General features: G+C 47.6%; 1 protein-coding gene across 1 annotated transcript; it reads right to left on the bottom strand.

The window, feature by feature from the left end:
• Window positions 1-6,638: 6,638 nt before the first annotated feature.
• AREG (amphiregulin) lies at window positions 6,639-12,310 on the bottom strand (the record flags this gene model as incomplete). Its single annotated transcript, XM_082482213.1, has 5 exons — window positions 6,639-6,726; window positions 8,464-8,622; window positions 9,073-9,256; window positions 11,855-12,031; window positions 12,268-12,310. 5 exons carry the CDS (start codon window positions 12,308-12,310, stop codon window positions 6,639-6,641), a joined length of 651 nt encoding a protein of 216 aa, XP_082338339.1.
• Window positions 12,311-14,743: the final 2,433 nt, after the last annotated feature.

The following is a 14,743-nucleotide window of genomic DNA, read 5'->3' on the forward strand; positions in this document are numbered from 1 at the left end:
GTGTTTGTGCAGCTGTGGATGCTTTAATAGAGACATTTTAAAATATATTCATCGCTTTAGACACCTAAAAGTCATTTTTGTTACCATCGTTTTTTAACTAGTTACCTGCAGCACTGAAGAGATTTCCTTTCCTAAGCAAAAAGAACATAACTGATGCTAAAACGTGTACTTCCTTACCTTCTGGAAAACTAGCAGGTTCCAAGCGCTACCCATGAACTAATTCAGTCTGTAAGTCATTGCTGTCTGATACCCAAACGGAAACTCATTGCCAGCTGTGTAAGGAAATCACACTCAAAGAAGGAAGCTATGTTCCCAGGTGTGGACCAAAGCACCAGTAGGCAAGAATCCAGAGGTAGTCAGAAGTAACAATGATGTTATCTGACTTAGCATGCATGGCGTTGGATTGACAGTATGACATCTAGGTTAAGACATATTGGAAATGCTGGATTAGATCAGACTCTCAGACTATTTAGCTTTGCTTTTTGTCCCAAAATGTAAAGAGAACAGGCTGCATTATTTCAGTCAAAAAATGCTGAGCTGAAAAGTGTGGGTTTTTTTTTCTGAATTGTATGCAAAAAGATAGGCCTTTCTGACACAAGAAGTGTACGAATGAAAATCTGGTTCTTCTCAAGAAAAACTGCTACTCTTCTTACTAGGAAAATGTATTTTGAAAGCACTTCTTTCCCTTGGACTTTAGATGTCCCACCTCACAGGTCTCCTTTGGTTGAAAAAGGCACAAATCCTGCTTCCTTGGCTTCGGGCCCACATCCACAGTACGCAAACAATAGCTATTTCCCTCTGACATTCACAGGCGTAGCTGTCTCGACCGAGCAAACTCACGAGTCATAGGCAAAGCCAGACCTGCAGTAAATGAAGATTACTCGCTTAGGGAAGGTGTAACCAGCAGAAGAACGATAGGTATGTACAGCTTTGTTCACAAAATGAGAGGGAATCGGGGTTTGCTTATTAAAGGCTGCCTGACCCTTCCATCCGCTGATCTGCCTCATGTGAACAGACTCCGACTCTGACACTGACAACTGGCCTTCGCTCCTCAAGCACGCTCACTCACTGCATTCAGCTCTCACCAAGAACGCAAAGCCATCGCTGCCTGTCAAAGATAACACCTCAAGACCCAAGTGACTGCAGGACTGTTCACTGAAGCGAGACATACTGTTAGCGCATCAAGAAAACCTCTTCAAAAAGAGGCAAGTATTTGTCCCAGGTAACAACCTTGCTTTCAGCTATGTTTGCTCAGGTAGTCTACTGAAGTATTTGTAACGCTAACAGGCTAAGTAAGTATATTGATATTAAAAACGCCTAAAGTTATTTTAAGAACTCCAAACTTTATACCAACTAGTGGAAACGGCATGGAACAACTGAAAGGTGAATTTAGGCAAACCACTGCACAGCATCTACTTGTGGCCACTGATAGTACAAACACCTTCATAGATGTCCATGCATATCTGGATTTACTGAGAAAAAGAAAACAAATTAAACTCGTACCTTTTCACTGCCAAAGAGTAGAACTAGCCTTCCTATAATATCCAGTACACCAAGATTCAAAGTAACATCTTCTACCGCTCTGAGGGAAAAGGGGCATACTGGGAGGAGGAGGAAAGAGAAGTCAAGAAGTAGACAGGAAGCTACTCTGGTCACAGACAACTCAAAAGCTCCATAAATACACAACAGAGAAAACCACTGTGAGCAGTTATCGTTTTTTTTCTTCAAAATGTAATAACCATGGAAAACAAAACATTTGGGAAAGAGGAAGGAATTGTGCAAGCAGACATGACCCTCACATTACCAGAATTCCTGGATACTGATCTGGATATCGAAAATACCTTGCAAAATCAGCTGCTTGCGCAGAAAATTGTGCAAGAACATCAGGCTACTCCTTCTGGGACTCAGCTGATGCAGCTACAAGTGACAAGGACACAGAAGCTCTCCTGTCAAAATAACATTGCCACTGAAAGGTCAAGAAAAATCTGAAGGCATAACTTACTAATAAAATGTGGGACCAGAAACCCAGGCATGCTTAGTGGAACTAAGGTAACTCCATGGTGAAGGGAGCAGGATAAAAGCCAGATGATGTATATACATCCTGAAGAGCAGACCTGGCTGTGCAGGATCAACAATAAAAATTATCTTTGTCCTTGCTCTGAACCAGATCAGATTTGCTTGTCACACAAGTGTAGCATCCTTGGATAGTAAGAGACTGCCAGACATATAGTTCCACCCATGAGTTGAGTTTTTTTTATTTAAGCAACCAACCCAGTGGACACTGTAGGTCTTGATGGTGCTCATGCATCAAATTTACATTAGGAAGCTGGTATTAGTCGGAGCTGTAGCTCAAACAGAAAAAAAAAAATCACTGCTTGCTAGAAGCTATAATTGATTAAAAACATAATTAAGGGATTATTTTTTTTTAACACAAAGCTGTACATCAGTTCTCAATTTACAATTAGGTATGTAATTCCTGGGCAGGCAGAGCTGCCCTCAATTCCCTGCACTAAATTTCTCAAAAAGGAATTCCCTCAGCAAACACAGAAAACTTTCCACAGTGCTCAGCAAGCCACCGCAGGGAACACGGGAAGTTCCCTGCCTAGCACAAGACTGCAGTCATCTCTTGGGCACGGAAAAGCTCTGCTCTGGTAGCAAGCACAAGAGCAATGCTGGATGTGACTGACCCAGAGCAAAAGTCTTCTCTACAAGTGAGTTGCTGACTGCCCTACCTCTCCGCAAATCTGGTTGTAACCTAAATCCTCAGGGAGGAACAAGTTTTCAATGAAGCCTGCCCTCCACTGTTTCCGAGCTTTCAGGTAAGGAGACTCGGCAATGATTTTCCTTCCTCATTATTGACAAGAGTTCAAGTCCAAGTCAGGACAACATCAACTGACACTCAAATTTTCAAGAATCCAGTCTCCCAGAAATAGCTCAGTTGGACATCTCCAGTTGAGATTTATGTTTCAAAAATACCTTCCAGTCCTTTCAGTAGTCAGAGTATGAAAAATACACAACAGATGGAAATAAGTCACACTAGTAGCTTCATTCCTGTTCAGCTTTGAAGCTGGGAAGAGGGAAAACCAGCTCAGTTTTCTATGCTACCATTGGTTCCATATGTATACTTGATAGGCTATATCAAGTGGAAAACCCAATATTTACTCCAGAAAGAAGACTGCAGGTACAAGAGTTTCTGCAAGGAGAGTCTTATGGCTTTCAGATGGGAGTTGTGATCCATCCCTAGTCTCACTGGGCTATGGCTCTGTTACCACCGAGATCGAGCTTGTTTACTCCAAAGCAAAAAGCTTGGCATGACTTACAGAAACAGCTTTTCCTGCCAGAGCTCTAATAGCAAATGTCTGTGGAAAAGCCGCTTGGAGAAGTGCTGTTTACTCTGGTAATGAAGCAAGTTCCCTGGAATGAAGTCTTGCAATCTTCCCAACAGATGTTGCAATCCATTTACCTGTACCTCAGCTACATATCATACAGGCTGCTGTCGGAGTTCGAGAATTACCTGGCTAACTCAGGAGGCCAAGGCAAACACCTCTCAGCTACTCTGGACAGAACCACACTCCGTTCCTACACTGGGCACACAACCTGGGTCCTAACTGAAACTGGTTGTTTTTCCCCCCAACACCCCCTACTCTGCTTTGAGGTAAGCCACAGCTAACAACATCTCTGGAAGATGCTTTTGAGAAAAGGGTCTCAAAAGAAGGTCCTCAATCATCATCTTCGCAAGTGTGGCTTTCAAGCCAAACTCACCTTCACACTCATTTTTTTGGGTCAGCTCTGAACTTAGACCCCAGCTCACTAGTAGAATTCTTCAGAGGAAACATCAGCACACAGTTGGACTAATAGCTACCAGGGGAAGAGAAGAAATGCAAGGTAGAATGTGGAGGCCAAGGCTCTCTTTCTGTTTAGGGAGTCACTGGCCTGAGGCTGTTCTGCTTTTCCTCATTTATTTAAGACCAAGTTTCAAGCCACTGTCCAAATTCTCTCTGACAGCATGGAGATGAAAGGCTCTTCCCTATTCAATATTCCCAGCTCTTCAGTCCAGTGCAAAGGGGTACCTGTTACCTTGAACTTCAGTTTGAGATTTTTCTTCCAACGAGGTGTTTCACATAACCCCTCCCTAATCCAGTAACTAAAGGATTCATTTGTAGTTGAATTAAGTGGACTTCCTACTGAAACAGGTACCTGCATTTGCGCATTTTGTTTACAAACAACTTGCACTCTTGGGAGACCACCAAGCTCCTAATTCACACATGGCTGTATTTCTTCAGAGCCATACTTTGTGCTCTTAGGTGTTGAAATTCCTGCTTTGAGTAGAAACCAAGCTCTAATTTCAAGTGTTTACATGTACTCCCGAGAGCAAGAAAAAAAATCTTACCATGATTAGGTTATGTAAAAAGTTTAATTATAAAATAAATAAGTTTGTTATGGAAACATTAAATATTAAATACAGTAATAAATATTTACACATTTACAGATATGACTTGACAATTAATGGTGTTTCTCTGCTACCAGAAGAATTCTGCTCTGTTTACACAGAACACATTGACTCTTCGAAAAAGAAACTGAACTCAAAATAATACTCTGTGCTCAAGACTGCATGGACAGTTCAAGAAACGAAGGACGCTTGGGTCGAGAAAGTTTGAGGTAAATTGAGTTCTTTGCACCAGAGGGTAGAGCACAAGAGACCACTGCTTGCAGAGTGTTAGTGCACAAATTTAATTCTTCAAAGGAACAGGTTCTTGGTCAAGTTCAACTGACTAGATCTGTTGTGAAGCATTTATCATTTTACATTCTAAGTGCTGCTTAAAGCAGCCTCGAATATCTGCGTAACAGAAGCAGCTCTGTTTATAACAGATAGTTCCAGGCTTATCAGATTGTTTAAGCATGGATCTTTTCCTTCGGATACAGAGCTTCAGAACTTGCTTTGACTGTCTCAGCATCCTGAGGAGAGCAATTTTAACTCAGGCTAGCACACACGCAAATGGATAGCTCCACTCATACAACAAGTCCTACTAAATTCAGAGGTATTACTTTCCACACATACAGTAACAGAACCCAGGTGTGGCTGACAAAGATCTGTCACCAACGCCCTGCAAGTCAGAACTAGAGATGAAGTTCTTTGAAGCTGATATCAACAGGGAACACAGCGACAGCAGAATTTGGTTTTTTATCCACTGAGATCTAAGGAGAGAAGCCATCCAGAGCTCTTTCCTTTTCAACTTTGGGATAAGGAAGGGTTTTTCTCTTCCCTCCATCCATTCCTGAAAGCCGCAACAAGCTCTCTCCCTGAGGGTTAGAGCTGCCCAAGGAGACTTGCTAATAGAAAGAAGTCCATCCACACAACAGCAGAATGGAGCTGTAGCACTGATAGAGGGCTCAGTTGCAGTAGTCTTTAGCAGGTCCTGACAGCAGGTCCTCCACCCCATAGCGGTAAGCTCCTTCCACATCACTGTGCCAAGACATAGCGGTAACTTGTCCTCCCCAGCAAGCGATTCAGTAGCAAGTGGCACATTGACATCTCCTTGCAGCAGCCTCTGTCTTCATGAATCAGGGCTTAGTGGCAACAGCTCCAGCCCACAGTGTCCAGGTGGATGTGTCAGGTAGCCAGAGGTACCCTGCAGCTTGACAGTGGCCACATCAGAATTGTTCTGTAAGGGGCAGACCAGGCACGTTAATCACCACTCAAGACACAAGCACTCTGTGCTAGAACTGCATCAAACCTACATCTGAGGCAGGTAGGTTAAGTATGCGCACACACCTGAGGACACTCTGCTAGATACTCTTCAGCTTCAAGTAAGCTTTGAGCAAAACATTCCAATAGTCACAGGACAAAACTTGGATAACGTCTGCAGCTGACATCTGGCAAAGCAAAACTTGTGAGTTCTGCCAGAACTTCTCAGGACTATCCTTTATAGCTTCCTCCTTCAGCTTGTAGTATATGTCCTGTTCAATAAGGGTCCTCGAGTCTGCTGTTAGGTACACTTTCTCTCAGAAGAGACCAACTTGCTTGCTCATTAAAATCCACTAGATTACTCCCAGGAGTGATCCACCTAGGCCAAGGAGCTTTAGCACTCAGTTGCTATGACAGTATGGAACTTGACTGAGAGGCTATCTATGGTGCTCACAGAATTGGCAGCTTTCTCTTGGTCTACAGCCTCTAAGCACCAGAAACTTCCTGATGCCTTGCAGAGGAAACAGGAAAACGCTCAGTACTTCTCTTACGAAGGGAGATGATCCACTTGGCTGCTGCACCATCTTCCATGACAGAAGTCTGCTATGGTTTCTTGCACTAAACCTGCCTCTGCCCAAGTGTGAGGGTGGGTTTTTTTTCTTCCCTTTGTAACTTCACTTATCACAGTACAGCTTCCTATCCTCACTCTTCCTTTAAGACAGCAGCCAGAAGGCTAACAGCACTGTTGAGGAACTCGCACAACTCAAGTGATTTCGGGAAACCAGAAAACAAAGCCACTCATTCAAATGGAAGCTAGGTGTTTCAAGGCATTTCAAGTGTTAGGTGCAAACAGTAGCTTCCCAACACACACATGCAATTCTCATATGGTAACTCCAGCCTGGAAGGAGTAAAAGGCATTTCAAGTCAGCTTTCATACCTGCTTTCTCCCCATTTACACACCAACATGGCCATTTCGGTTTTCTTGTCGAAGTTTTTTCCTTTCTTCTTTCTCATCATACTGGGGACACTTTTTCCTCACCCTGTGGAAATATGGCATGTTAGACTTCATTTTGAACCCCGATATACATCCTGTTTTTACCTGCCCCCAACACCCTCTGCAGCATTTAGACTCATGTCCTTCAAATCCTCAAGCAACTCCTCAGCACCAGGAAGTTTCAAGCAAAACAGTTTTTAAGTATTTGGCATCAAGCAGTATCTGACAATAACATCAAGAAGCCCCCGAGTTTTGCCTCACAGCGCTAGGGCTTCCTGGCTTAAGCCCAAAAAAGTACCAAGATGAAGAACGTTTATTGCTGGAACTGAGCAAAGCACCAGGAACCTTTCCGGGAAACAGATTTCCTGGTGGCCTTAGAGAACAGCTACAGAGACCAGACTGCTTTCCTCTTCCCCACAGCAGAGCCCTGTGGACTTCAAGTATTTTAAGTCCCTGTCCCCTCGATGTGTTCCTTGAACACATCATAAGCAAGCTGCTTATTGATTTTCATCCCATTTCTCCAGTCATTTCTTCTAATGGTTGCAAACAGACCATCTAGCTTCTCCGGATCAAGGTATATAATGATCATCATGCTTCAAGCTTGTGAGGGTTCAGAGCATGAAACACACACAATCCTAGTCCATGGCTTGTCCTGGAAACTAACAATGATCATTTGCTCTGACAGCACTACAGAACTGGTTATCTCTCCTAGCAGCAAGGAATGAGGCAGTGTTCAGAGAACAAGCTTTCATCCCAGCATTCCTCAAGTTCAGATCTAAATGTGAAGCAACAGTGAAATGACAAATGCACACCTTGTTTCCTGAATTGCAGGAAAGGGTACAGCACGTACCCAATTCCGTTGATTTACTTCATCAAGATCTAAAATTAGACTGAACTTTTGAGTTTCACCTAAAATACCCCAAGCCCTACTGTGGTGGAGCTGCAGCATCAGAACTGGAGGACTGCTCCAATACTCAGTAAACACTTACGTCAGGCTCCCCGTGCTGACAGTCTAACCTCAGCACAAACCCCCAGCAAACACACTGGCAAGACACAAAGGCACAGACAGGCATAAGCTGCTGCACACTGATTGTTAGCAGGCACACAGAAGGGTTTGATACATGGCCTGAAACATGTACCTGGAAAAACTCTTTTAATTTGTTCATAACAGGACCCCAAATTCTGATTACCCACCACACTGAACTGTCAGCAGTTGGTTACGCTTTATCTTAACTGCAAGCAGGACGTTATTTGGGACTGACAGAGCTTGTGCCCCCATTTGCTTCTCCCCCAGTGTAATTATTTAAGCCCAGCAACGCTCATTAATGAATGGACAGTTGGAGCACCATTTCCTTCCCTCCAGCTGTGTACCCAGCTGTTGGATAACAGCCATGCATGAGGCTATTACATTACTGCTCGCAGGCTTCTCCACAAGGATGAGGGAAGGCACTGCTGTGTCAGCATTAATGCTGCTCCTCCACTTCCTGCTGATGTTCTGCAACACTGTAACTATCCCGGTTCTAGCAAGAGCAGAAAGACTCCTGTTTTACAATATAAGGGTCTCAGGCTGCCCACAGCCAATAAAGATAAGTGCACACTGAGTCACTTATCAAGTTCTCAGACCTGGTTTCTACCCTCAAGACATATCCAGGCTGGGATAACAAGTCAGCCTTTTTGGATGTCTTCCACGCAAGTAATTCTGGTGAGCCATGCACATGTCAGGGCTACTGCACACAAGCCCTGCTCACACTTAAGCTAGACAGACAGAGAGTATAATACTTACTGCACTATCACAATGATAAGTACAGTAATGAAGCTGATGCTTGAGAGCAGAACAGCTACCACTACCAACACAGTCTTCGAGTAGTCTGCCACATCATTCTTCTTTTGAGTCTTCATGAACTGTTCACCACAGCGTTCACCAAAAAAATCCTGATGACACCTGCAGGTAAACATTAACACAAGTTCTTATCAGCTCCTGTGCCGTCTGGAGCCAAGGACACCCACACACATTCAAGCCTGACTTAGACATCTTCAGAGTTTCCCATGAATCTCAAGATGCTCCCTTTAGAGTGTATTCATGAAATGCAGTCACCGCTCCAGCACAAGGTTCGTCAGCATTTCAACAAGTCGAGATTAGTTTGGGTGTGATGTTCCAGGAAGACACACCTTTTCATTCTTTTGCTTTGAGTTTATGACCAACTGATGAGTTCAGTGGCTTGTTATGCATCTCAGATTCCATCATCGCTTAATTTACATGGCAGAAAGATTCTCAGTCAAAATACAGCAGGAGATGGATCTATGCCAAGTTGACACTGATTTTTCCTCTGAGCCCTCATACGCCACAGGCTCACACCAATCACACCTATCTCACAAGGTACAAGCAACTTACTTGCAGGTCACCATCTGGAGATGTTCTAGGTATACGCATTCACCATGGATGCAAAAGTTTTTGTATTCCATTTCACAGGGAGTCCCTTTCTTTTTGTTTTTCCCTTTGTTTTTCTTCCTTCTTGACTTGCCAGCATTCTTCTCACCTCCCCTCTTTGTTGGCTTGGGTTTAACCACAGGTTCAACTGAAAAAAGGACAAGATGACTCAGTCCAGCAATGCTAAAAAGCTAGATTCTGTGAAAATTTAAGTACAGAATTTAGTGAGGGGAAGGGGAATGGTCACTGCAGGAGAATCTGACCAGGAAACATAGGATGCAAGTGAGCGTGCAGCTGGGTATTACACACCCAGCACAAAGACAGCAAGCTTAGAAGCTCGTTAGGCACAACTCCGCCACCACCAAGTCACACGCAAAGCGGACCAAAAGCAGTATGAGCATATGAGCTGAGAGCGCCATCACAGATGAAGAGCAGAGTGGAAGGACTGCAGCATTACACAGCATAAGATACCTGAGTGAAACCGTACAGGATCAAGCAAAAAGACCTGTAAAGAACATGGAGCTCACACTGAGCCAAGCCATCCACTAGTTTTATATCAACTCAAATACAAGGCTAACAGCTTCCATTGCTCTAAACTCACCATTTGCATCAGTGATGAAAGGCATTATAACTCACTAGATAGTCCAGGGCACTTGCAGAGGCAAGACAGCTTGCTAGCCCTGTTAGCATACTTGTTTCCCCCAAATAACCTGCAGTACTGTCTTCAGCAGAAGATAGTTCATTTCCAGTTCTCCTACTTTGAGAGAGATGCCGAGTGCATTGAAGGAGTGAAAGCAGTATAGTCCGCAAGAGTCAGGTTATTTGTTCTGCCGCTTACTGTTGCCCCTCATTATCTCAATTAAGACAAACCTCTAGAAGAGTGTGGTTTAAAAGGCTGGTGACTTAGTAGCCTTTGGATTTAGGCAAGGCCAATCATCTTCCTTTCGCTGGGGAGAACAAGCTAAAGCCAGACACTGACTACAGGTCTTAAGCTCTGTAGCTGCTCCATGCAGCAGTCAAAGCTCAACGCACCATTTTAGAGCAAGTTGGTAAAATACTGGTTCTCTGAAGAAACCATCCTTTTACTGCTGTCCATAAAGCAAGTTTTGTCTCCACGCTTCTGAAGTAACAGTTAACCAGGTGAGTTTGAACAGATCTTAAGAACAGTAGAGCTATTTACCATACTCTAGAATTCTTCTATTGTGCTTTGCAGACCTAACGAAATAATTTTTGGAGTATTAATATTTTACCCAGTGCATTAAGCATGTAGGCCATCATCACACTAGGATGCAACTTGATCCAACTACTTCATAACCCTGTATTTCTAGTGACGAGAAGAGATCCTGCACAAAGAAACAAGGTGTAGTTCACTGTTGTCTAGACAGCTGATCATCTTAACTTCTAGAGCAACAAGCCTGGCTTGAAGTTACTTAAAAGCAAAAACGCCTTCAGCAACCTGAAGTCTGATTCAAATGGTATAAGCTATATTAATATGTAAACGAGGAACACTGTTCCTGCAGCAAGGTTTCCTGTCCCTAGAAGCGCAAGCCTGCTACTGACAGCTGAGGCCCCTGTTCTGTCCAGTTTGACTTGATATTTAGGTTCACACTTTCATAATTGAGGCTGCTTCCATTCTTCCTTCTTCAAGGCTCAGCTTGTCGGTTTGATCTGTGTCCCTGTCTACAAGCTGCATAGCCAGGAAAGACATCCGCAGTTGAATCATAGCAGCTTGAAGGCTCCACAGATAAACCTCACACCAAGTAGAAGAGCTGGTCTACAAACCAACCACCTTTGGTAACAATTCTGGTTTCTGTGCAGTTATACAACACTTAAATCAACAAGCCAGTAGTTTTACAAGCCGAACTGCTCAATAACTCTGACATTCCCATTGCCCCTGGAGGTTTTCTACTCACAAAAGTCTCCAGCAAGGGTCTACAAATTCACTAAATTGAGTATGGTCCCCCTTCACCTAAAAGGTGCATTTAGTCTCATTTAAGTCTCAGGGTGTTTCCACAGCAAAAATAATAGCCAGATCACCCTAGAGAGCAACAGCACCAGCCTACTAACATCTGCTGAGGTACAAATAGCTTGTAGGTACCTGGCATGTATTACAGTTGCAGTTAGGTCAGAACCAACAAAATCCTCCCAACCCCATAGTCAGGTGGGCTATTTAGATCTCCTCACACCTTGCAAGTGGACTAATTACAATAAATTCACACAATAGCTATTAACAGTGAAGTATTACCTGAAAAATGCTTAACAATCTTTCCTGCAGCCACTTCACAGGTTTCAGTGCTTGCTTTCCCAGGAAATTTTAGTCCACTCCAACCCAAAGAAGCCATCATGAGAAAACTGCCAGAAAATCCTTAGAACAATACAACTTGATGTAAACCCCACCTTTAGGGCCAAGCAGCCTCCAGAAACCCCACCGAGCCTTCCATGGCAAGTAGGTGGTTGCTGCCCCATCAAAGCCCTCCTGTCAGGTTTACCGAAGGAGCACTACAGCAGGCAATCAGCTAACCTGCAGCTTCCACACAGCGTAAACACACTCACACTAAGTTTTCATCCCTGACAGCCTATTTTTAATGCGAAAGTTTCAAACAGAAGTGTGCTCTTGCTCCAAACTCTGTAATTTACGTGCAGCAGCCGCACAAGGGAAGCAAGCCAGAAAGAAGCCAGTGCTCCCAAGCAGAGAGCCCTCAGGCCCGCCACTGCCGAGCCCGCCTCACGCCTGGCCCCGACTCACCTCGGATCAAGTCGTCCACGATGTACTGGTGAACGGGCACCGCCTCCTCGTACTCCTCATCCTCTTCGTAGTCGGGACCCGAGAGGACCTCGCGGGCCTCGGGCTCCCGCTGGCCAGCGCCCCCGTGCCGCTCGGGCTCCGTGGCGTTGGGCGAGGACCCGGCGGCGAGCCGGCAGGCTGTGAGGGGAAAATGGCGCCGTGGGTAAGGGGCAAACCAACCGCCGCCGCGCGAGACCCCCAGCCCGGCGCGAGCCCTCCCCTCAGCGCCAGACCCCCACCTCGGCACGAGCCGTCACCTCAGCGCGGGACTCCACCTCGGCGCGCGCCCTCACCTCAGCGCCAGAGCCCACCTCGGCGCCTCAGCGCCACGGCACACACACCGCCCCACGTCCCCCCGCCGGCCCCGCACGCACCTGCCAGCAGGGCCAGCGCGGCGATCAACGCCACAGCGCGCATCGGCGGTCCCGGGACGGGCGGCGGCGAGAAGCGAGAGGCGTACGATAGGCAGCAACGGGGCGCAACGCTCCATGAGGAGCCGCGCGCCGCCGCCGCCCGCTTTATAGGCGGCCGCCGCTCGCGCGCCCGGCCGCCGGGCGGCGTCAGCGGGGCGGGGCAGGGCGGGGGGCGGCGCAGGCGCACCTGGGGCGGCGCAGGGATCCCGTCGCTGGGGGTGAGGCGGCCGCGCGTTGCCGTGGCGACGGCGGGACAGTGCACACACACAGAGACAGGGGTTTTATTGCGCGGGCACACCTGTCTGGGCAGTCCGCTCTTTGCTCTGCCTGAGGGAGCAGGCGAGATACGGCAGAAAAAGGTTCTTCAGCGATAAACGCGGTGATCGCCCTTCGCCTCGGCCGCTCTGCCTTTGCCTGAGCGGCGCATGAGTAACGGCTGAGTAACGGGTGGGGAGGAGGGTGGGTATGGCTCCGCGCTCATCGCTGCCGCACCGCCGCTGCCTCTGCTCGTCTGCTGAGTAAGAAAGCGTGAAGTACTTTTAGGGGAGAAAAAACGCGGGCAGCGGGGCTGCTGGTGTCGGGTGGGAGGCCGGGGAAGCCGCGGGACCCCCCGCGGTGCGATCCCCACAGGGGCCCTGTGGGACATGGCGGGCGGGAGGGCAGTGGGGCCTCGCGCCTCCGCGGCACGAGCAGGCGGCCGGGCAGCCCAGCCATGTGGGCGACCTTCTGACAGAGGGGCTGGAATGCTACTCACCGCTCAGGTGGGTGACGGAGCCTTGGCTGGCGGTGGCTGGGATCCGAGTTGCTCAGTCGTTAAACCTTCTCCCCTCTTCCGCGCAGGCCGAAGGAGAACACGCGGCTGCCGGTGCTGTCTATGCCAGGTGACGCCGATCCCAAGCAACGATGCCCAAAGAGCGCTGAAAAGCAAGTTGCCAAATCAGTCACTCGGACATTAAGCTGCGACAGGCGGCCCCGGGAAACCTCCGTCAGCCCCTTTGTGCATAGTGCGATTAAAACCGATTGTCATTAGCTGATGGCTTCACTGTGTTTTTTTTTTATCGCTGTGTTTCCCCTCATTTCCCATGCCTTTTTCCATAGTGTCTACAGAAGAGAAAAGGCAAATCCTGCTCGGCTGCCGCAGCCTCAGAGAGAGAGTGCTGGGTCCAGCCACAGCAGCATCAGGCAGCCGCCGAGCAGCTCCCGGGTTGCAGCTCGGTCACCATTTGGGGGCAGCCGGGCGCTTCATGGGGGCCCCCCTTTCCCTCTCGGACCAGAGTGCCCTTCCCACAAGACCCCCGGTGAGGGCCAGAGTTAGCAGAGACTGACTGTACGAGCGGAATTTCTGCAAAGGCAGAGATGTTGGGGTTTGGGGTCTTTTCTGTCAAAACGTGGGGTCACTTGTGTGAGAACGGCCGCAGGGAGGTTTGTAAATGGGGAGTTTTCCTTCCCCCCCACCTGCCGCGTTCCAGGCCTGCTCCCTCCGCGAGGCACCGCAGCTTCCCTCCTGAATTTTGCAACTGTTAAAATGAAGTATTTCTCCCAAGTTTTTATCAGAGTCTCACTGGAAACATTTTCAGTTATTTTTTTTTAAGTTCAGTTGGAGAAATATACTGTGCACTTAAACCTTCAACCCTGCGCGCTACGTTTGGCAAACTGTGAAGCAACTGGAAGGAGAGCCTTAGCGGGGAAAGGTTGAATGACCCGAGTGCAATTGCCCGTGTTACCTGCGCTGTTTAGAGACCAAACACGACATATCCAGCGCCTGACTCACTACGTTCCCTCTCTCCTCCAATCTCCAGCCAATGGCTCCGTCTCACTGACTGGCAGCAGCGAGGAATTTGGCTCGGCATGCTTCGGATTTGTCAGGCATTTCGCCAACTTCCTCCTGCCTCTCCTGCTTCTTTGAAGCAGCCCAGCATCAACCAGCACCACTCCTCAGCGTGCAGAAAATGCAGCAAGGTGTTAATGGCCACGGAGAGGTTCAGGTGGGACATCAGGGGAGCTTTTCCCAAATGGTGGCATCCTGGCAAAGCCCTGCTTGGCTGCTTCTCTGACAGGACACCCTCCAGAGGCCACGTGTTTCAGGACATTCGGGGTGCGATCCTGCTGCGAGCCCCAGCTCTGCCATGGGCTGTCACAGAGGAGGCACTAAGCTTGGCTGTGGCCTTCTTCCATGGCTGGAAGGACACTTGAGCTCTGCCCCCAGGCCAAGCTCCCAGAGGATGTCCCCAGGAGCAGTTAAAGGAGGAGAAGGCTTGAGGGGGCTGCAAGGCTCACCCCTGTGGGCTGCCCCGCTGTGGCTGGGCCGGTGGGACAAGTTGCTGGGCCAGCAAGGGCAGGGCTCACTTTTGGGAAGGTGCTCGTTCCCCGTGGATGCAGAGTGCCACCTACTGAGCCACCGCTCCCAGCAGCACTTGGGGTTTTCTGGCAGGACGCT

Source organism: Vanellus vanellus (assembly GCF_965231255.1).
Source record: "Vanellus vanellus genome assembly, chromosome: 4".
Classification (NCBI taxonomy): Eukaryota; Metazoa; Chordata; class Aves; order Charadriiformes; family Charadriidae; genus Vanellus; species Vanellus vanellus.